Below are 24,110 nucleotides of genomic sequence, written 5' to 3' on the forward strand. Positions count from 1 at the left end.
CCCACCCCCTTTGATTTCCAGAGCAGGGCCAACTCAGGGGGTTGGAGACCTCCCCCCCCCCCACGCACAGAGTTGGGGCCCGATTAGGGGAATTTAGGGCCCCCCCCCCCTTGTCACACCACAGAACCAGGGCGGATCAGGGGGTTGGGCCCCCCCCTCTTATCACCCACAGAGCAGGGCCATAAGGGGGTTGGGGCCCCACCACTTTCACACTCGGCCGATGGGGAGGTTATGGCTTCTACCCTGTCACACACAGAGCAGGGCCCGTGGGGGGGGGGGGCGGTTGGGGTGCCACCCCCTGTCACACACAGAGCAGGGCCGATCAGGGGGTTGGGACGCCACACCCTATCACACACAGAGCCGCAGGGCGATCAGGGGGTTTGGGCGCTGCACCCTGTCATGCTGATCTGGTGCCAGGAGGCCTCGCGGCTCCGCTGATCCCGGTGCTGGGAGGCATATTACCCTTTTACTATATAGGATAGAGGCCCGGGGGCTGGCTTGTTTGCCCTGAAGGGTGTCCTGGATCAGGGTGGGGGTCCCCACTGGGGTGCCTGGCCAGCCTGGATGAGGGGATGATGGCTGTTTGCAGCTGGTCACACACCCTTCAGGGTGGGGGTCCCCACTGGGGTGCCTGGCCAGTCTGGGTGAGGAGCTGAGGGCTGCTTTAAGGCTGGCGATTGACAGAAGCTCCCAACCGCTCCTTTTTTTCTTTTTTTTTTTCTTCTGGGCCAGCTTTAGCTCTGGCTCTAGCTCTGAGGCTTCCGCTGGTTTGTTTGCCGTTCTATAATCGAAACAATGTATAACTCCAGCTCTGAGATCCCGGCCTATATTTGTTAGAATGTTTCAAACTGCCAGCTCAGAGGCCGGCAAGTCAGGCGGGGAACGTTGCAGTCTGCAGTCACGGGAGCAAGCAAGCCTCATGTTCGCTTCCAGCTGCCTGGCTGCCGGCCGCCATCTTGGCTGACAGTTAATTTGCATAAGGATACGCTGATTAGCCAATGGGAAAGGTAGCGGTCGTACGCCATTTACCATTTTTCTTTTATTAGTGTAGATATGCACAAAAATATCCATAGCAAAATTATTCAGAATAGTCAAAAACTAGAAGTAACCTAAATATCCATCAATACAGAATGGATATTTATATAGCAATAAAATAGTATATTTTACGAATATACAGTATATTCGTTCATTTAACAGATTACTACATGCCAATAAAAAGAATGAATTGCTACTAAATGCAACATGAATGAATCTCATTGACACAATCCTGGGCAAGAGAACTCAAACACATAAGACTTCATACTGCATATGATTCCACTTACATGAAATTCAAGGTCAGGCAAAACAAACAAATAAAAAATTCCCAGATTCTTTCTAAAGCCTCCAAATTTCTGAGAGATCATAGTATTCCTCTTAAGGAAATTCCACTTATGTAATAAAAATGTTTGTAATAATCCACTCATAACTTATGATGTTTCCATGACAATTTTAAAAGTTATACTGTTAGGTCATATTTATTTCTCATTTTGCAGTGTAAACCTTTTTTAATTTGTTCTATACTGACATCAAGTGGCGATAACATGTAATGCAGTTTACCGAACTGCTTGTCTATGCTCTCTGAAAACTAAAGGGATTTTAAGAGGTAATGTGGATGTTTTCACAAATCTGAATAGGCTATAAGACGGGAATGCCTAAAGATCCAACTCCAGTTCAGTCGCCTCAAAAGTAATTCTCTCAGTAAGCAATTCGTTTCTTTGAGGTTTTTGCCACTCATTAGCTGAATGATCTTGGGCAAGCTGGTATGCCTTTCTGCACAGCCTCACTATTTATATCCATAAAACATGGCTAATATTAAAACCTATATCAAACAAGGAGTGTAAAATATTCAAGAAGATGTAAATGTAAAATAACTAAAACAATGTCAGTAAAAGCTCAGTAAGTATTGGCTACTGATTCAGATTTCCCTATTAAAATATAAATATCAAAGGAAGGCTAACACACTATCCTGAACTTACTAAAGTTGACAGCCATTTGAAACAATAAGAACCTTAGGTAAAAGACAAAGAGTATGTTCAGGTTTGAAAGGTACTAAAGGGAAGAAAGTGGGACATCAAAGGCCAACTTTTCCTTTCTCACAATTACCCCGATGCTAATTCCATGTACGTGATTGAGTCTACTAGATAAATCACTTTGACTAATGCACAGTCAATTCAATTAATCAGTTTTGTTTTTCCAATAATTGGATAGAAAAAGCAAAATCAGAATTTCATGTCACCAGAGCTTGCGTTTCATCATCTAAGCTTTAATAACTTATACTTTAACAACCACTCAAATTAGTTTATAAGGCATGATTCTAAAAACACCTTTTTAAAAATCTACCAATAAGTCTAATGCATAAGTTAAACATTTTTTCAAATTACAACTGGTAGAAAATTCATGTCGGTAAAATAAAGATTCCCAATTTAAACATCTACTTATGGCTGAATACCCACCACTTCCCACCACCCTGGCCCCAAGATTACTCATCTAGTTCTACACCTTGTTCTGACTTCATTTCAGAAGGCTAATGGCCATTTTCTGGCCTAACACTCTATTTGATAAATCCTTCAACCCGTGCCCCAAGAGAAGCCTCATCTCTGACTTTGAAAGTGGGTTCTGCTGTCATCTATAATCTCAGAGAATACCTACAGGTGTGTTCCATGCAAAATATGAAGTTATCAGTAATTAATATGGACATTCAATGTCTTCTACAGAGCTTCATTTAGGTCTCTTACAGGCAGGCTGTAGACACTATCCTCTAACGATGCTTTCCAGGTTTTCAGAGATGTTTCCAACAAATGAAGCTAGATCCACTTCACCTACATTTCTAACTTTTGTCCCCTTATTTTTCTCTCAACTGGTTCCAATCATTCCAGCCCTATTGTCCGAACTTATTGCCAGTTTTGGTGCTATTCTGAGTACAATAAAGTTAAACCAATCCCAAATGGGGAAAATAGCTATAACCAAAAAGGAACTTGAGAAACGTGATTAGTTTTAACTTTTAAGTTTTGGCTCTACAAAAATATGGGGAGAGATTGGTCCAACCAAGGGGGGAAAGGGGTTCTGCCCACCATGTAGCCCCATATAAAGCTTTGAGCAACACAGTGCAAGCAGCAAGTTTTAGTGCCTAAGGTTATTGAACTGTTTTCAACTGCTTGACGCAATGTTCACGCATCTATTAGAAAGATATTAGTTTATCAGACAACTGAAGCTTGAAGAGAGTAATGTTATGAGTATTTGCTCCAGCTGCGTATCTGAATTCACTCTTGCTTTGATTCTCAGGTCTGACACAAAGTGGCCCAGGAAGAGCAACAGGGAAGCACAAGTCTCATGTGTACCCACAGAACAGTGCTCACCAGAGACCGTAAATATTTAAAATACAGTGTTTACAATACCATTAACCTAACTGGAGGTGACATCAAACCCATGAATTTACATTTGGGGCACTGGTAAACATCTTCAAAATTTTAAATGTTTATGACTCAAAATAACTTAGATTCAGGGCGTTAGGAGGCTAGTGAATTAAGAAGGAATGTACTTACATCACTTGAAGAGACTGTTCCTGTTTCAACAGCACCACCGCTACCACGCAGTTTCTATTACAAAATAAATAACTTATTACTTAGTTTTGTTTTTAATTTTATCCTAATTTATCAGTGTATGAAAGGGAGCTAAGCAAATTTTATAATGTTTTTCCTAATCCTACTTAATGGAGTATCAACTAATAAAAAGAATGGGGATGATATGAAATATTCTAAATATCATAATACTCATCCATATAATATCTTAGTCAATATATTATAAAATATGGAACAATAGTAAGCTGAATACTAAGCTCCAACTAAATTTCATGAATGAAGCTGGCACAAATTTCCAAGTCTCAGGATTTACTTACTAAATTGTTTATCCAATAAGATAACTGTCTTAAGCTGAGCTATCCACCCTATATTCTGTGCCAAGTTTTTGAAATAGGTACCTAATGATGGGAAGATACCACACAGAACTTAAAATTCAGTTATCACAACAATGCTAACAAATTACAATGAAAATCAAAATCTTACATGTTATATAGAAATGACCAAAGAAATTTTAAGGTAGAAAGTTAAAGGCTGAATATGCAAAAGAAAAGTGATAATAAATTTCAGAAGGGAAATTTTATGTTGTTTTGTGCAATAACTATTATCTACTAAGTGTCATACCCCCATAACCAAGTATAATACTCCTAAATGTTGCTATAAATCAAAGAATAAAATATCCAAATTTTCAACTAATCTGGACTTTTGGAAATTTATTTCTATTAGAATCATAAAATGTGGTCCCTTTTTGAGAGAGAAAACACATTGAAGAAAAAGAGACCTTCCAGATATAGTGTTACCAAATGACATTTAAGCAAGGTAGAAAATAAAATCCCAAATAATCCTATGTTTCTTTCTTTTAACAAGAAGTCTATAATTTAAATCTGATAGAACACTATGGAAGAGGTGGCTGCCCACAGTAACAGAGAGAGTGCCATCCAGGGCCTAGCAGAAGCAGTGACCAGACTCTGCGAAGCAAAGCCAGACTGGGCCTGGGAACCCTGGGAACCCTGAAGAGTCATTCTGTAAGCAGAAGGACTTGCAAAGCAGAAACGCCATACCGTAAAGAAAGCCAAAGATTCAGTGATAAAAAGAGTACTCTAGAAAGATACTGGAAAGGTCTTTAAGAGCATTTACCTAATACCAATTTTAATGAAAACAGTTCTAGACATTGAACTCCCACTAGTGATAACAGACTTATTTCTCACATGTCCTGGCTGGGTGGCTCAGTTAGTTGGAGAATCATCCCAATATGCCAACCTTGCAGGTTTGATCCCCAGTCAAGGCACATGCATGAGTCCACCTAGTCAACCAATGAGTCAAATCAATGTGTGTCTCTCTCTCTCTCTCTCTCTCTCTCTCTCTCCCCCCCCCCCTCTCTTTCTCAAATCAATATGCATTCCCCATGAACACAGACAATAGTTTGTTTGGTGAAGACCAAAGGAGAGGGAGACAGGGGTGGGTGGGCAAAGGGTGGGGGAGTAGGGGACACCTGCAATTGTGTCAACATTGAAATTTTTTTATTAAAAAAAAGAAAAATAATTAAAACTGGGGGGAAAAAAACATTTAAAGAAGGAAATATTTCCCCCCCAGTTGCTCAGCAAGATTACAACCATAGTTAATCATTCCAAAAATGACTGATCATCTGAGACACAATATAAATGTTATTCCTATGAAGAAAAGTCTAAGATGAAACAACCCAAAATGTGTAGTGGCAAACTACACATTTTTTCCTGCCAATTCTCATTTTATGAATCCAGCTACAACAGAACCCCATTACCACTATACCATAAAGCTAACACTAAAGCAGAATGAAGTTTGCTCAAAGAAAAAGTAAATTCAAATACAAAAAAAAAAAAAATGGGGATGTACCTATTTAACTAAGTATTCTGATCCCAAATGAAATACATCGAAAAAAACCGTAAAATATTTTCATGTTCTAAATATCTTGGTTTTTTAAATGCCTCACAAACTCACTAAAATCTATATTTGTGGCTCTTGTAAAAATACTTTAAAAACTAAGCCAAAAAGTGTTAATATTTATGCTGACAAAAAAAAAAATTAGACACTCCAAAATAGCCCTATCCAAATATAAAGCAATTTGGCTCCCCCCAAAAGACAGGTAATAAGTAAAAAAAATCAATCTAAGCCAAATATCCTGGTGTCTCCCTTATGCTTCAACTTAAAATCTATTAAAATAACAGTTGCTGAAATCTAAATGTCAACTTTCCAAAAATGTATTTCAAATAGACATTTATTTGAACTTTAACACTTACAACACAATAGCAACCAATATTGCTTCTCCTGTATTACTTCTCCTGGCCCATTCCTTCATGTAAACCAGCCCAACACCCAAATCTCATTCTCTTCTACCTTTTCTTCCCCAGAATACTCCTCCCCTCCTCCTTCATTTCACTCCTTTTCTGATGACCATTCCCACCAAGTCTCCCCCTTGCCACCTAATACTGGAAGCCTAAAAGAAACACTCCACTGAGCCATCATAAGTATCTTGTCTTTTGCCCTGTTCTAGGGAACTATGAAGACAAAAACAGAAAACTTGTCGTTTTCCCAGCCATTAAGCCAGCAAGCTATTTCCTCCATTGGAAGTAGAGCTAGAGAGGTCTGAAAGCAACAAGACTGCCAATAAGCAGGCTTCATATTTAACCTTAGACCTAAATGCCCAATCCCACAAGGACACAGTGAAATCCTGAGGAGTCACTGTGAGGCTATCTCACAGCTGGGCCAGCAGCTCCATGCTTACCCAGGAGTGCCTAGAAACCTGAATTGGACTCTTGGCCAGAACTAGAATGAGGATTGACTAATGATGTATAAATTGCTGTTTACAGTTTAAAACTCCCTGGTGGCACCCAAAGCCAATGTGTTTATTGGTGTAACTACTTAGACAGTCAGCCTGATTAAGTGACTAAAAGGGCATGAAAGATCCCCTAGAAATATCTGGAGAGCTCTCCCAAAACCAAGATTTCTCCCCCAGTTGGTGGTCCAGAGGCCTAAGACAGATGTGCGTGCTGCCCCTGAAGGTCTCTCAGCCCCAAAGTTTGCCTGCACTCTCTCAGTGATGCAGCTTCTTTTCCAGTCACATAAGCCTTACAGGAGTATGCTCTTTGGAGTTGTGTGGATCCTCTCAATCCTCCGACCTGTGTGATCTTGGCAGCCACCTAGAAAGAAGGTACTTCCATCTAGAATGGAAAATCCCAAGTGGCAAGAAAGGACAGAAAGGGTTGAGCTGAAGCCAGTCAAAGAAAGAAAAAGTGAAGCAGAGTACCATACCTAAGAGTAGGCATTATTTTAATATATGACTCGTTTTGTCATTTCCCATAATTACCATAAATAGCTTGAGAGAGCATGGATGTTACATTCCTTGCAAAGATACTAAAAGAAATGTCTTTTACCTGTGAACTCAGCTGCGTTTTTATCCAATTGAAATAGTAATTTAAGTCACTGCCTTCCATCAATTCTTTTCCCCAAGCTGCTAACTTGGCAATGATTCTTGCTGCCTAAAAGACAAGAAATACAGTTGAATACTATATTGATTCTAAAAATCACATATACCTTAAAAAGCAGGACTCGTAACCATTTTGCTGTATTTTTTTAACACTCAACTCCTCCAAAAATAGTTTATAATTCATTTTTAAAAATGTATTTTTAAATATAGTTAAAATGTATTTTCAGATATTTCCAATAATGTGAACCAAAATTAGTTGTTAAATTAAGAATTTCATGACATTCTCTATATTATTCTGAGTTTTAAAAGTAAGACTGGGATTCATTATAAGACGAGCAAAAATCCAAAGAACACAGAAATCCTTCTAGCAGCAGACTTTCACCAAATCACCTGCCAGTTCTGAGCAATCCAGAACAAATTGCCAGCCAGTACCTCACTCATTCAAAGCCTCTTGTGAGTTCTCACACTTAAAAAATCTTTATCTTGGTATAAAACTTATCCTGGTATTAAACAGCCATCTCTCTTGATATATAAAAATATACCCTGTTTTCCTCATTCAAAGATTTCTCAATTTTTTTCAAGCTAAAAAGCCAATCATGAATTTTTTTTATTAAATAGGTATTATAAGTATATGTGTGTCAAATCATTATGTTGTACACTTAACTATCTTATAATTTTATTTGTCAATTATACCTGAATAACTACACAATAAGTCTGAATATATATATGTATATGTACAAACAAAATGGGCAGTATAAAATACTACTTCTCCACACACAAATCCAATTTTATATTTTTTCAGAACTTTCTGAAAGCAAGTCATTGTTTCAAAACTCCAATTATTCAGCGATAATTGATCCTAGTAGAAAACAAAAGGCTAAGGTTAGCTAACTCCCAAACAATTCCTATGCTGGTGGATTGATATTTGTTCTTATACTTGGATACAGCTGAGCCAGGTGATGGAGGCACGCTTTTAAGGTCAGCAGGTCAAATATTCAAGTGTTATGACATATCTGGAATTCTACACCATGGAGGGCTAACAGGAGTACCTCAACTAATTCAGTAAGTTGACATACTGACGTTTTCATGTGCCTCGCTAAGTAAATTTACAGATTCATTCATTACCTATTTTAAACTGACCTAACTTCCACAAAATAGATAAGTGGCTTGAAAAGGTTCCTGTAAGGAAACCAGGAGTTGAAAATATAATCAGCAATGTAAGCACAATCAAAATGGCAAAGACAAAGGGACAAGAGACCTGAGGATGCCTGGCCGGCGTGGCTCAGTGGTTGAGCACTGACCTATGAACCCGGCGGTCACAATTCGATTCCTGGTCAGGGCACATGCCCCAGTTTTGAGCTCGATCCCCAGTAAGAGGAGTGCAGGAGGCAGCCGATCAATGATTCTCTCTCATCATTGATGTTTCAATCTCTCTCCCTCTCTGAAATTAATAAAAATGTATTTAAAAAAAAAAGAGAGAGAGAGATAGAGAGAGAGAGAGAGAGAGAGACCTAAAGGTTCTACTCCTGGCATAAAGCTCCTCCATCTGCATGTGATAAACCAATAACAATCTGACCCTCAAAATTGTAAAGATTACCCAAAAGTAATTAAAATCATAAAGAAATTAAAACATGGATTTGGCTACACAATTAATAATGATGAAGTTTACCCTAACTTTAGATTTGGTCTTTAAAATATTTGTCAATTTTATTATAAAACCATCAATATTAGGAAGATTTTTAAACCAGTATACAGATAGTGAAAACAAGCCTCTACAATTTGAAAAAATAAAATACATTATTTTTTTTAATTATTATTTAAAATGTAGTTTATTTCATGAGGTCCCCTTTTTGATTTCTCTTGTCATTGTTAAAATATATACAATATATGAGTACATTTGTACATAAATGAATATGGATATATAAGAAGAGAAAGAGAATTCATATGCTCAATATTGTTTCACTGACAGTGTTTTTGACTTGGAAAACTTAAAGGCATCTAATAAGATGAGCAACCTCAGGAGCTCTCCCACCCCATGGCTCACTCCACGCTGAGAATAGAAAGGCTTGGTCAAAGACTTATTCTCTCAACCCTCCTCTCATACATCTCCACATACTCCTTAAATCATTCTTCAATGTTAAGTTTAAAACAGCACTGTATTAAAAAATGTTACAAAGCAATTAAGTAATTGCTTAATTAAAATAAAAATTAAAGCTTTACACAGTGGCAGTATCGTAGCCAATGAGGTTTATCGAGGTGCAATTATTGCTAATTGAAAAAATAAAAAATAAATTAATTAAAATTAAACACAATAGCTGCTTCAAAGCAAAATTTAGTTTCTAAAGTAAAATTCAGTTAATCCTGTCATAGATGTCCAGAGGCATTTGCACATCAATTACAAGGCTATTATTCTGACTCATCATTACACTCTACAAAACTTTAACTGTATCAAAGCAAACCTATCTTTTACTTTCCCCTTATCCCCACATTATTAAACACCAATAAGAAAACACTGCTTTGCAAAGTTACCACACCAATTACTCCTCTGGGAACTGGGAGGTTATCAAGTCATAAATGGCCCAGGTGTGTTTCTTCCCTAAACCAGACATTTGATCAATTCAAATTTACCATATGAACAGTAAAGAGATCCTGGCGATTCAACATTGGCAGAAAGTAGGACCAGGCAGTGTTCTTGCCTCGTTTAGCATAGTCAAAAAAAATGCTAACACGCTGATGATTTTCCTAGAAAAGAAAAGGAATGATGTCACTAATCAGAATGTATTTTCCTAAAGAATGTGGCAACCATGCACTTACTACTCAACATTTCATTTTATGTCCCATCAATTCGTTTGTTTTCTTTTTCCAGTGTGTATGATATTTGCCTCCCTGAGGTTATTATTATGGGGCGGGGGAATATTGCTGGGGGCAGGGGTATTTTAAAAATAAAATTACCTATTATTATGATTAGTTTAATTCAAGTGAGTCAAGACAGCAGACCCCAGCCCTGCAAAGTGTAGCATTCTAAGTTACTTTCTTCTCAGCCTGCACTGCTGACCTGACTTCCCCACTGTTATCTAGACCCCTCTACCCTGCTTCCACACAAACAACATAGGAAGAGGGCAGAAAGATCACAAGTTAGCTGTAGATGAAAGGATCGGCAGGAAGAATCTCATGCTATGTACAAGCAGGCAAGGGAAATGGGGTATTAGAGAAATCTCAAATGTGCAAAGTTACTCTTAGAATATCATGATAGAAAAATCAGGACACATAAGGAGAGCCAAAAACAGTATTTCACACTAGCAAGCGGATTGAGGAATTGAGAAACAATTAGTTCTTAGTTCAAATCATGCAAACTCTACCTCTCCCCTAAATTTTCTCTGCATATTATTGGCTAAAATACACTTTCTGGTTCACTGAGTGTGGTTTCTAAGTAGCAATATTTGGTAAAAGCACAAATAACCACACAATCATTTTAATTTTCAGATCAGTATTTAATTCTTTTTAAACACCCTGATTTCAATTTTGGTCTGTACTAACAGTTACCCCATTTGAGGGACAGACTACCATTCCTTAAATAATAAACACTATAATCTAGAGTAACAATGAAAATGGTTATGCTGATGACTTTATGAAAGGACTCAAAATTCAGGTCATCATTAACTCCATTGGTAGATAATTTCCAAAGTTAAAATTTTAATTGTGCGTGTAAATGAACAAAGTACCTTACATACATAAAGAGCAGAAAATATTTTATACATTTTAAATAACTTTAAAACCCATCTTCCTCTACCAGTCTTTTTGGTCTCAATTCCTGCTTAAAAATGTATTGCCAGCCTGGCCAGCGTAGCTCAGTGGTTGAGTGTTGACCTATGAACCAGGAAGACACGGGTCAGGGCACATGCCTGGGTTGCAGGCTTGATCCCCAGTAGGGGGCGTGCAATGGTTCTCTCTCATCATTGATGTTTCTATCCTTCACTCCTTCTCCCTTCCTCACTCTGAAATCAATAAAAACATTTTTAAAAAAACACCACAATGTATTTCCAGCCATCACTGTCCCAGGAGCCCTAGTTACAAACCTTTAAGAAAATATGGATAAAACCCTTCTTCTCAAAGTACCTATTTTTGTATTTTTTTAAAAAAGAGAGAATATAAGAAAATACACATGTACCTACCTATTTTTGCAAAAAAGAAAAGCAGGAAAAATAAACCAGAAATCTAGGATATTGGTTACCCACAAGAGATAGGTGGGAATGGGGTACAAGGGATGGGATAGGGGTTGGTGATATTTCTGAGTATACTTTTCTGTATATAGTTTTTAACTTCTGGAAGCATATTAATGTTTTACATAATCAAAAATGGTAAAATAAAATAAACAAGGATGAGAAAAAAACTAGAGCAGAATACAAACAAATGAATCCAAATGTATTTAAAGAAAAATAATTTAACCACTCTGAACAAAACTTGAGCACAATACTCTGACCTACATACCTGCAGTTTAAAGATAAAATACTGCAAACAAACACTGAACTCTAGGAAAAGATTTTGATTTTCACAGCTATATAAGTAAAAAAATTACTTTCTTTATATTATTGGGTAGAATAAATGAGTTAATAGATGGAGGATAAGAGGATCTCACAATCTCACTGTCAGAAGAGATTACAAGTATGGGAAAAGGAGGCAAGAATGAAGTCTGTAGTATTGAGATAAAATGAAATTGGACAGAGTGTGAACTCATGGCTTTTAATTTATAGACATGTGGATAAGGATAAAAATTGAGGATATTTTTGTGTGTGCGTTTGTGTGGTGTGTGTGAATGTGTGTGTGACATAAATAAAACCAAGGTCTGCATACAAACTCACAGCCTCCTCATTCTAGGTATAGTCCCACATAATAATCTGGATAGCCGAGGCAGACCACAACATTCCCCATTTTTCTTTACTTTTTAAAGGAAAAAGTGCTCAGAGGACCAAGGTCATTCTCAGACAGGCCTGCTTCACCCAAGGTTGGAAATCAATTCTCACATTATAAAATCACTTCATTCCCAAAGATGACATGATGGCCCATAGGTAGACAGCACCATTCTTCCTAACCTTTGTATTCTCAATCTGTTAGTACAGTGCTTGGCACATAGTAGGCCATCAAAATATGTTTTTCCTTATAAACTGACAGAACGGCCCCTAAGCAGCCAGACTGACACTCTTCTTCAAGTTTCCTAAGACATGAAGACAGGCATTGGATTTTACAGCCAGACAGCCTGTTTCAAAAAGAACTACTCTATATGCCAATAATCTAAACCTAGATTGTACTCTGGTGTGAAATACAAAATTGTGAATAAAGGAGGCTCTTCTGTGTTCAGGGACAGTAGGCAGTAAGTAAAAACTTTATCCAACTAGAAAAGTCTCAGACGATTAGCAAAACGTCTTCAAAAGGACCACGCTTTTGAGGGCAAGAACCTTGCCTACATTCAGCACTGAAGACTCAGGGCCTCACACTGGCCTGGAACATAGGGGCATAGAAATCTGCTGAATGACTGGAAGAGAAGGACCCACATCATCTGTAATTACTCAGACATCCAAAAAGCCTCAAGTGACTCACCAAACATTACTGGTGCTCACAAAGAACTCAGAGGTGTTGCGGGAGGAAAAATGCCTATGGATTACTTCCTGTACTGAAAAACAACAAAAATAGCCTGTATTTTTCATCTTTCCCATCTTTATCACTCTTAGCAAATTACAACTCACATAACGAAGAAAAATATATTATTACATTCTAAAAGAGAACCAGTGTTGTAAGTGAAAGCTTACAAAAATGTTGTCACTGTGCAGTACACAAAAAGATGAAGTCACCAAATGTATTAAGTAAAGACTATACCTACCTGCAACATATCATCAACCATAGTTAATATGTACTGAACTGTCTGTTCTTTGGAGATATGAGTCATCAGGTTTATAAATGTTTTAGCACACTAGAAAAAATGAAATCAATGTTAATTATTGTCTTCAACTACAAACACAACATATTAATGAAATTTCAGTATAACATGGGGTGGGCAAAAGAATGTTTACAGTTGTTTGTATGGTAAATAATAAAATAATAATACAAGAATAAACTCTGTGTTTCACATATTCACAACTGTAAACCTACTTTTGCCAACCCCCTGTATTTTGCTTGTCTAAATTAGGGTACAAAAGCTACTCACTAACAGATTTCAATTACAAAAGCTGTATACCTTTTATAAATATTATGATGAGTTATAGGAAACCCATACTATGAATTGCATCAGATTTTTACTCATTTCTAGTGACAAATTTCAAAATGTTTACCATTTTTAAATAGACAGGCCTAGCACTATCAACTCTTGATTACCCAAGACAACATAAAGATTAAGTTATGTAGACAATTAAATATTATTATTTTGGTGTTTACTAGGAAGCAGAACAACAAAGGTGCTGGGAATTGGAATCAGAAGGCTTTGACCTGTCTCCATTCTTCAAGTTATCAACTATGTAACAATCTCTCTGGAATTCAACAAAAACTGGTACCAACAGCCCTGGCCAATTTGGCTCAGTGGATAGAGCGTCAGCTTGCGGACTGAAGGGTCCAGGGCACTGCACCTCGGTTGCAGGCTCCAGCCCTGGTTGGGGTGCGTGTGGGAGGCAACCAATCGATGTGTCTTTCTCACATTGATGTTTCTCTTTCTCTCTCTTCCCCTCTCTTCCACTCTCTCTAAAAATCAATGGAAAAATATCCTCAGGTGAGGATTAACCAAAAAATAAATAAATAAATAAAACTGGTACCAACAATACATTCCTTCCCAAACTTCCCAGAAATTTGCATAACAAATTGTTGTGAGAATCAGACTGAGTTGTATATGCACTCCTTCAGCCAATCAAGGTCCCATATCAGAAAATCTGATGGATTGTGGAACTGTTTATTATTCTAGTGAGAATACAAAGTAAAAATTTTTTCTACAAAAAAAGTTCAGGAACTTTAAAAGTATCATATACTTTGAAACAGTAATTTCCCTTCTAGAAATCTATTCTAAGAAGGTTTTCAGAAATGCAGAAAATGATAAAAGAATAAACATATTCAATATAACACTTGTTCCAAAATTAACAAAGAAAACTGGAAGTTACTCAAAAACTTTTCCAATAGCCCTAACCGGTTTGGCTCAGCGGATAGAGCGTCGGCCTGCGGACCCAAGGGTCCCAGGTTCGATTCCGGTCAAGGGCATGTACCTGGGTTGCAGGCACATCCCCAGTAGGGGGCGTGCAAGAGGCAGCTGAATCGATGTTTCTAACTCTGTATCCCTCTCCCTTCCTCTCTGTAAAAAATCAATAAAATATATATTTTTTTAAAAAACAACTTTTCCAATAAAAAAGGATCTGTAGTTAAAATATGATGTGTACCTTCAATGGAATATTACATACTCATTAAAAAACATTTCTAGAATTTTTAACGACATGGGGAAGTTTTCACGATATAATGTTTACATCAATCACCTGACTGCCTTCACTTTGAAGCATTTCTTGCTTCTCCTCAGGACTTCTTTTCATTTCAAACCTTTGAATGAATTCACAATCTTCAGCAGAAATCATCTGTCCCCTAGAAAGTAAGAACAAGTTGTTTTGTTCAGTAAGAGTTGAATAGCCACTATGAGGAATTTCAGTCTTTCTCCTTTCTCCTTAGTAGTAAACATGAGGGTTGACACATGGGCCCTGCCATCAAAGAGACCTAAGTTCAAAGCCCAGCTCCACCACTTACCGATCACAATCACGTGCCCTCTCTGGGAGTGAGTTAATTTACCTGCAAAATGGCAACAATAACCAATGGCTTTTAAGGGGTTGAACTGTAGAAGAAATTACACAATTCACATGGGGTGGTTAGTACAATGCCTGGCCTATAGTAATAACTTAATAACATGCCACCTCTTCGCATTAACCAAAGCCTTACCTTTAGTCCCCTCCCAAGCCAAACAATTTACTTGGCCTTCTAATTCATCAAGACTAAAGATACTTTATATACACTTCTACGATAATTTTCTCCAGCATACTCTTTTCCTCCAGACTCAGGAAAATGTGGTCCTCCTCCTCTGGGAAAAAAATAACTTTTCCATCCTGACCCCTGTCCTCCAGCAATCACCCTACACTATCCTGTGTCCTACTACAGGAGTCCCTTCTTCAATGGACCTTTATTCTTCAAGGTGTGCAGGAGGCAGCCGATTAATGATTCTCTCTCATCATTGATGTTTCTATCTCTCTCTTCCTCTCCCTTCCTCTCTGAAATCAATACAAACATTTTTTTTAAAAATTTTGTGAAAGAGTATGTTACTTACCAAGTATGTTACTCTCATTTCCAAACACTCATCTCCACCACTTTCCAACAAGTACTCTGCTCATTCATGATTGAATCAGCCAATATTAATTGGCAGACTACTATGTACCTAATACCTTCAATAACAGGCAACATAGTAATAAATTAGACATCCCTCTTTGTGCTTGCATTCCAGTTTGGAAAACATACAAAGACAAAAATAAATACTTTTTTTTAAAAAAAATACACACACACGCACACACACACACAATCATAATGCCAGAATTGTAAACACTATGAAAAAAACTAAGGCCGGTAAGAAGCTAGAAAATAACATATTTTAGTTGCATTTCAGAGAAGGCCTTTCTGAAGTCACCGGCACAGACAACTGAATGAACTGACTTAATGAGCCAAGTAATCTTGGAAGGAACTTCAGAGACAGAAGTGCCAGTCCAAAGAGCTTGGAGCAGCAATTAGCTTGCTGTGTGAAAAAGAGCAAGAATGGCAGGGTAAGCTAGAGGGTTCGAGCAGTGTGACCTGATCTCATTAATATTTTTGAAATGACTCTCATCTCACACCTTTGTAAAGAACTGCTGCTTTGGGAGAACAGTTGAAGCAGAGCCACCCACTCGGTGAACTCTAACAAGAGAGCACATGAGACGTGATGACAGCCTGCACTAGGGTGGCAACAGTGGAACGAGAGAAAAATGGTCAGATCCAGGACGTGTTTTGGATGTATGACTAAATGAATTTGTTAATGTACGGGATGTGGGTTGTTAGGAAAACAGAAGAGTCAAGATGACTCCTAGGTTTTTGACCTACGAAACAGGTGAATGCAGATGCCGCAAACTGGCCCGCAGCAGCCTGCAGGGAGCCACGCCAAACTCCCGACAGCCCCCCGCACTGCAAGTTCTTCCAAGTCTCAGCTTCCTGCCTGGGTTTCCTCCACAGCAGGCCCCAGCTCCTCTGCTTAGACAACTCCTACAAGTATCTTGATGTGTTCTGTAAAGACGTCACCACTGCTCCCAGGCCATTATGTGCTCCCTCTTTTCTTGTGTGAGAAAACTTTATATCCCTCCACTTTAATGCTTACCACATTTATTATTTAATTTTTTAGTTAAGAGTTTATTTCTTTTTAAACTTTAACATGAAGAGGAAGGACAATATTTTATGATTCTCATATTCTCAGGATATAGTTTTACTGGATTCCAGTTTGACTGGAATATAGCCACACCTATTCCTTTATCAGTCAAACCTCAGTTCTCAAACATCTCTCATCTCGAACAATTCAGTTCTCAACCAAGTTGTTCATGGAAAAATGTCTCGGTTGTTGAACAAAACTTCGGTTCTCAACCCACCAACCCTCAGGTGACAAAGAAGAGAATGCATGAATATGAGTCAGTTTACTGCTACACCTCATGTTGCTAAAATCTCAGGAAATTGTCCTGTGAATATTTTCATGGTTTTTTGCTTTTGTTGCTGTTTATTATTATTAAATATAGTAAATCACCATGGGTCCTAAGAAGTTTAAGTTATAGCAGCGAAGTGAAAAGGAAAGTTGTGAGAATGATAGAGCTTTAAAAAGAAGTAATTGTTCCCTAACCAGTTTGGCTCAGTGGATAGAGCATCAGCCTGCAGACTGAAGGGTCCCAGGTTTGATTCCGGTCAAGGGCATGTACCTCGGTTGCGGGCACATCCCCAGTGCAGGGTGTGCAGGAGGCAGCTGATCCATGTTTCTAGCTCTCTATCCCTCTCCCTTCCTCTCTGTAAAAAATCAATAAAGTATAAAAAAAAAAAAAAGAAGTAATTGCAAAGTATGATAGAAGTGTCCATGTGTCTGATCTGGCTACTAAGTATGGCAAGGTAAAATCTATGATTAGCACAATTTTAAAACATAAAGAGGCCATCAAGAGTGCTGATTTTGCTAAGGGTGTGAAAGTGCTCACGAAACAATAATCACAGGCAATTTAAGAGGTATAAAAATTGTTGTTGATTTGGATAAATGAAAAGCAGTTAGCCAGTGATAGCATTTCGAAGGCAATGATATGTGAAAAGGCAAAGATGCTGCATACAGACCTCCTGAAAGACACCCCTGAAACAAGTGTTGAAAGTGATTGGTTTAAGGCCAATAAATGTAAGAAAAGAGGTGGCATTCATAGTGTAGTGAGGCATGGGGAGGCTGCCAGTTCTAACAAAGTAGCTGCTGCTAATTTCGTGACAGAATTTCAAAAATACATAGAGGCCAAGGGATCTGTTCCCCAACAGGTGTTCAACTGTGATGAGACAGGCCTCTTCTGGAAGAAAACACCAAAGAAGACCTACATCACACAGGAGGAGAAGTCACTGCCAGAACATAAGCCAGTGAAGGACCGGCTGATGTTACTGTTGGGAATGCAAGTGGGGACTTCAAAAGGAAGCCTCTACTCGTTTACCATTCTGAACACCCGTGAGTTTTCAAGAAAAATGATGTCATGAAGAATAAGTTGAATGTGATGTGGAGGGCTAATAGCAAAGCCTGGGTAAACAGGCAATTTCTTAGTGAGTAGATTCATGAAGTGTTTGCCCAAGTGTGAAGAAATACCTCTGGGAAAAACAATTGCCATTCCAGGCACTTCTTGTAACGGACAATGCTCCTGCTCATTTCCGAGGCTTGGAGGCCACGTTGGTGGAAGAGGACAGCTTCATCACTGTTCTAGTGGAGCAAGGGGACAAAAGAGAGAAAGAGCCCAGAGGAACAGCTACCTGGCGTCTTTACGAAAGGGGACTCCCCTCCCAAACAATAACATCCCTCCATCCCTCCTCTCCACATTCAGTCATCAACAGCTCTCAGCATTAAAGGTAAGTTCCAGTGTGTATGTAAATTTTCATTTTTTACTGTACATTTCATTTCCTTTTTGTTAAATTTTCATTTATATTTCATGTCCTTTTTGTTTTCAAAGTGTTTATTTATAGATTAAACAGTACATTAGACATGTACTATATATAAGAAAGGTTAAAACAGGGAATCATTGGGATCTGGAGTAGATTAATTCAATTTACATTATTTCTAATGGGAAAAAATGGTCTACGGCCATACCACCCTGAACGCGCCCAATCTCGTCTAATGGGAAAAAATGATTCCATTTTCAAATAAATAGCTTCTCGAATAGCCTTCCAGAATGAATTAAGTTTGAGAACCGAGGTTCCACTGTCTGTACTGTCTAGGTGAATGATAAAGAAAAGGTTGAATCAAATATAAATACATTTTTTAAACACTGTATCTTTATAATAACATGTTAATTTGTGAGGGATGAAGCATTATCATATTATTATGGCCTCCTGACTTTGGGGAACTCTTCCACAGGTTTTATTTTATCGGAATATAATATGATATAAGATTCACTGATAATTCATACGTTGTGTCCAGCCCCTATCAATCTGTAAGCTTTCACACCCACTGGTGTCCCCACAACCAACAGCTTGACAGCAGGCACACAGTTAACATTTGGTGAACATTTGTGCGCAGACATACAGAGCAGAGGAGTTTTAGGAAAAAAATTCATGAGATGGACAACTGAATAACGGACAGAAAATAGGAAAAAGGGAGAATCCAACTTATAAAGTATGGAGGCCTTGGAACAAGAGGAACAGAAGGGAAAGCAATTTAAAATCTCCATGTAACTAAAAATGTTCCAAATTCCAACGCTACACAACTTATGCCAGTCAGCCAGTGCTTTATGACCAATAGCAATATTATTCTATTTAGGTTATAAACAGAGGCAGGCTTTATAAACATGAAACTCTTGCGCTCTAGTCTAATGTACTCTGAAATAAAATTAGGACACAGAGCTCACAATCCTAATTTTACAGGGGATTTAAACAATTACACAGATATAGGTGAATAAAGGAAACATCAGAAAGTCCCTCCTCCCGCTGCCCTGGAGCCCGTAGGCCTACAATAACCCATTCCCTTCCGGGAAGCCAGAAGTCAGCCTGGATTCTTCTTCATCCTCACACATCAAATTAATCACAAAGACTTTCTCAAATCTATCCAATTCTATGCATACCAACAACCCGAATACTGCCACAGCGTCTCCCTAGCTCTGGGCTTATTATCCCCAAATCTATCCTCTATGTTGCCAGTAGAACAATCCAACCAAAAGGTAAATCTGATCATCTAACTCCCACTTTACACACTTCAGTTGTTTGTAATAACTACAACAGTAATTTTATTTTTTAATATATTTTTGTTGTTTATAGTATTGTTTATAGTATTACAGATATCTCCCGTTTCCCCCTCCCCTTTATCCCCTTCCTCCCAACCCCTACCCACCCACTGCCCTAATTGCCATGTCCATGGGCTATGCATATAAGTATGTAAGTTCTTTGCTTTTTCTCCTCTCACCCTCTAACCCCACATTGAGGTAAGTCAGTCTGTTCCATGACCCCATGCTTCGGGTCTTATTTTGTTGGTCAATTCATTTTGTTCATTAGATTCCACAAATAAGTCTATTAAGTGTGGTCTCAAAAGATGACTCTGAGACATACACTCCTACCTCCATTCAACCATCACTTTCATCTGCATCTGTTTTACATGCTGAGCTTCCTTACTGAACTTCACATCAACCATGGATTTCACAGCTTAAGAATCAGCTTGAAAAGCACTGACAGAATCAAGTCAACTCCTTCTGATAGCACACAGGACCCTCCCGATTGGCTCCTGCTGCCTCTCCAGCCTCAGCTCCCCCCACTGCCTGTTGCCAAAACATGAATTATTCCCCACCCAGAATGGTATTTTTAATTCCCTACCTTTGAAAATCCCCTTCAGGAAAACTTCCTAGAGGAAGGATTAGCTGTTCTTTTTCTGTGCACTCATCATTTTCTGTGCACCTTTCTCTTCCCTGTGCACCTTTCTATTATTGCGATTAACATACTGAATTAAAATAATGTTTAAATATCTGACTTCCCTAGTAAATTATGAGTGTAGCCCCAAAGCCCAGAAAAAATGCCTCAAACTTGGCAGTCAGTGAATAAATATTTGATAAGTGATGAGATTAACAGAACTAAACGGATCATTTTTGTACACTGTATATCCTTTCAATAAAGCAAACTGCTAAATATACTAGTAAACCTAAAGATCCCTCACATTATTTTTCAAAATGTATATGCAAATCTAAATTGAATTTCCTAATAACTCACTGTTATAAATATATCAAAATAAACAGATATGAAGTAAAGTCAATATGATAAAATATGGTCAAGAATAAATGGACACTTACGTTACAGATAAATACAGAACAACACCATGATAAATCTTAATATACACAAGAGGGGGAGAAACTGAAATTTACTGAAATTTATTCAACATACTAATGCTTGTATTCTACTGTGCTAGTACTTTAAATACATTATTTCAGAAAAATAAAAACTTGTGGTATATGTATCCCCATTTCACATTCACTTTAATGGACCTCAGAGAAGAGAGTTGCCTAAGACCACCAAACTAGTACACAGAATCAGAAGGCTAACCCAGGTATTGAGCTCAAACATCTACGCTTTTTACTAGCTGTATGCGCTATTCTGCAACACCATCTGTCCCCACACTGATCACCAAGGCACCCTGAGCCCGCAGCAGGCTCTGCACCTTATCCTCTTCCTCAATCCATAGTCCATTAATGCTCATCCCATGGTTTCTCGCTCACTGAAAAAGCACAACTTTCCAGAGGTCAAAAGTGCCCTGAGCCGCTCTGCTCCGCACTAGAGCCGCAAGCTCTAAGGAGGAAGTGTTTTCTTCCACATTTATTAGTATTTTTCCAATATTTCTCTCACAGAAGCATGATCATGAAAAAGTCTGATGCAAAAGCACATGATTACCCATGATTCACAGCAAGTCCGTACTTACTGAAGATAGGACTGCCAGTTCACTTTGTTCGCGCGAACTTCTGCAGCCTTGGCAGCGATAATGTTGGTTGGAACAGCAGCATCCACGGCACCACGGATATCCATTTTGGTCATCTAAATTTTATGATCTTGGAAGTTTTCCAACAGATCTTCAATTCTGATGTAAGGTAAAACCAGAATACCAGGTGTTATTATTTTTTTAACAACTACTACAATTATTAATAATGATATCATCATTATCACCTTCACCTCTCCAGGCATTCAACACATATACTACATATCATTAATGTTAATATTATTATACTTCAAATCTTGTCCACCAATTATAAGCTACTCCATAAAAGCGTTCTCTATAGGTCTGTACTTTTCCAGGAAAGGTTTTTCTTAATTATTGGCACAATGTTGCGGTCAGATTTGTAATGTAACCATTCAAGAAATTGACATCAGAAATCATGCTTAAATAGAATAGGCATACAAAATAGGAAAGTATTTTAATTGTATATAATTGGGATCAACTTTCCTCCTCTGACAGAAAAAAAAAATAAGAACCTGCAAAGTACAGCTAGGATCAATTATTTTATTTACATTTACTAAGCATCATTTTTTTGCAATGACATATGAAAACCCTGTAAGTCCTTTCTTAAATTCTCACTCGAACTAAAATAACCAACGTGGGAATGCAATTTCTTAGACGATAGTGCTTGATTTTTTTCAACCGAAGTTCCTCGTATTTTCAAAATCAACTTTAGGAGACATTTTTGGAACAAATACCAATTACATCTTAGGCACAGCCAACAACGGGAGTCTAGTCTGACGACAAGAACCTACAATCATGAGCCTTTTAAGTAATTCTCACACCCAGACGAACAGATAAAGGTTTAAGCCCGATTTTATCACGACACAAAACACTGAGGTTCCTTTTCATAAAACGTTAGCTCGCGCTTACATACAGAGAAGCTACAAGGACCCCGATGCCCTCAGTCAGCCTGGAACTTAATCTCTACATCTGAGAGCTGCTGCCTAAACAAGCAAGAGCGGGGTGGCCTGGCCGGGCCCGGGCACAAACTGGCTCCTTCCGGCCCAACCTGCGGCCCGGGACCAGGCGGCCCCGGCCCGGCGGCCAGTCCAGGGGAGGCTGCAGGTGCCTCCGCGCGGCCATCTAAGCCCCCGGACAACTCGGACCTCCAGCGGGGCACGGCGGCGGCCCATCCCGGGGAGCACATACCTCTCATCCGTCCTCCTCCCCTCCCCTGCCCGCCCCTCGGGTTCCCGGCCCCCGCGGGGAAGGCTCTGCAGGTTCCTAAACCCGGCGCAGGCCCGAAAGGAAAGAAGCCGGGACCTCGGGACCTCGGGACCCCGGGGCCCCGTTACCGGAGGGGGCGGAGGGCCTGGGCGGCGGGACAGCGGCGCGCCCCGGGGGCTCTGGGGAAGCCGCGGGGTCGCCTCGCTTGGGCAGGTGTCCCCCGAAACAAGCGGAGTGCGGCCTTACTGCGCGAACCCTGGGGAGCCCACAACGCACCCGAGGGCGGCTGGGAGGCGGCGGCGGTCGGGGTGTCGGGGCCCTGCCGAGCTAGGGCGCCGAATCGGAACCTCTCCGGCGGGTCCGGAGGCCTGAGCGACGGCGGGAGACTCGGGCGCCGGGGAGTGAAGAGGTTCCACCGCCGCGGAGACGTTGAGCGCAGCGCAGGCAGAAGGCAGCCGGGCGGCAGTCGAATGACAGGAGTGTCGGTCACGTGAGCAGAGGCATGTGACCACCCGGAAGGCGGAAGCCGGGAGGGTCCAAAACAGCCGCCGAGGGGCGGGCGCCTAGGAGGCACTTGCTGCGTTCAGGTTGCTGGACTCAAAGGGTCTAAAACAGGCTACCCCCACCCCCCAGCCCCACCGCCACCCCTGCCGCCAGCCCGGACTGGCCTGTCCCGAGGGAGGGCGTGTGGGGGACCCGAAACCCAGCAGGCCGCTCCGGTGCCAGGGTACCCGCTGGAGCCCGAGAACCAGGCCAAAACTCGCTTATCTTTTTTTCAATATATATATTTTTAATTGATTTTAGAGAGGAAGGGAAAGGAAGAGAGAGACGGAAACATCAATGATGAGAATCATTGATTGGCTGCCTTCTGCACTCCCCACACCCAGGACCAAGCCTGAAACCCAGGCAGTGCCTTGACCTGGAATGGAACTGTGACCCCTGGTGGCAAAACTCGTTTATCTTAACCGTCATTCTTTTCAAAAGTTTATAATTCAGTGCTTTAAATAGATTGACTTTCATTTGGATTTAACAGGTCAATGAAGCAGGCGTTCTTATCGGGATATTGTATATGAAACTGATGCTGAGACGTGGGTCATAAAAGTTATCTTGCCCTGGGGTTGCAGGTTTACTAGTAGCCAACAATGTATGTTCCATGCAATATTTGCAATTATACTAAAAAAAATAATGCGTGTTGCCCTGGCCAGTGTGGCTTAGTTGGTTGGGCGTCCTCTCGTGCATTGGGAGGTTGCCAGCTTGATATCCAGTCAAAGGCACACGCCCTTTTTGTGGATACCTGGTAGGGGGCGTGCAGGAGGCAGCCAGTGGATGTTGCGCTCTCACATTAATATTTCTCTCTCCCTCTCCCTTCTTCTCTCTTTAAAAATCAATAAACTGCCCTAGCCAGTTTGGCTCACTGGATAAAGTGTCGGCCTGGGGACTGAAGAGTCCCGGGGTTCGATTCCGGTCAAGGGCATGTACCTTGGTTGCAGGCACATCCCCAGTAGGGGGTGTGCAGGAGGCAGCTGATGGATGATTCTCTCTCATCAATGTTTCTAACTCTCTATCCCTCTCACTTCCTCTCTGTAAAAAATCAATA

At 39.8% G+C, this 24,110-nt stretch overlaps 1 protein-coding gene and 1 pseudogene across 7 annotated transcripts in view; one reads left to right on the forward strand and one right to left on the reverse strand.

Annotated features, from left to right (window-relative positions):
- The window catches only part of ATP6V1H (ATPase H+ transporting V1 subunit H), a 74,514-nt gene extending 51,524 nt beyond the window's left edge, over nucleotides 1–22,990 (reverse strand). The window contains exons 1-7 of one of the 7 annotated variants that reach the window (XR_002828356.1): nucleotides 22,790–22,990; nucleotides 21,272–21,427; nucleotides 14,580–14,682; nucleotides 12,953–13,042; nucleotides 9,706–9,819; nucleotides 7,025–7,129; nucleotides 3,582–3,635 (exon numbers count right to left, since the gene is read on the reverse strand). Coding sequence is in view for 4 of the 7 variants with exons in the window: in XM_023750969.1 (XP_023606737.1) it covers nucleotides 3,582–3,635; nucleotides 7,025–7,129; nucleotides 9,706–9,819; nucleotides 12,953–13,042; nucleotides 14,580–14,682; nucleotides 21,272–21,384 (579 nt within the window). In the remaining 3 variants the exon portion in view is untranslated. Of the gene's footprint in view, nucleotides 1–3,581; nucleotides 3,636–7,024; nucleotides 7,130–9,705; nucleotides 9,820–12,952; nucleotides 13,043–14,579; nucleotides 14,683–21,271; nucleotides 21,428–22,789 lie in introns of those variants that run through there. The other 6 variants (XR_002828355.1, XM_023750969.1, XM_014452690.2 and 3 more) reach the window with 6 other exon arrangements.
- LOC111825221 lies at nucleotides 9,290–9,459 on the forward strand (annotated as a pseudogene).
- Nucleotides 22,991–24,110: the final 1,120 nt, after the last annotated feature.

Source organism: Myotis lucifugus, unplaced genomic scaffold, assembly GCF_000147115.1.
Source record: "Myotis lucifugus unplaced genomic scaffold, Myoluc2.0 scaffold_17, whole genome shotgun sequence".
Classification (NCBI taxonomy): domain Eukaryota; kingdom Metazoa; phylum Chordata; class Mammalia; order Chiroptera; family Vespertilionidae; genus Myotis; species Myotis lucifugus.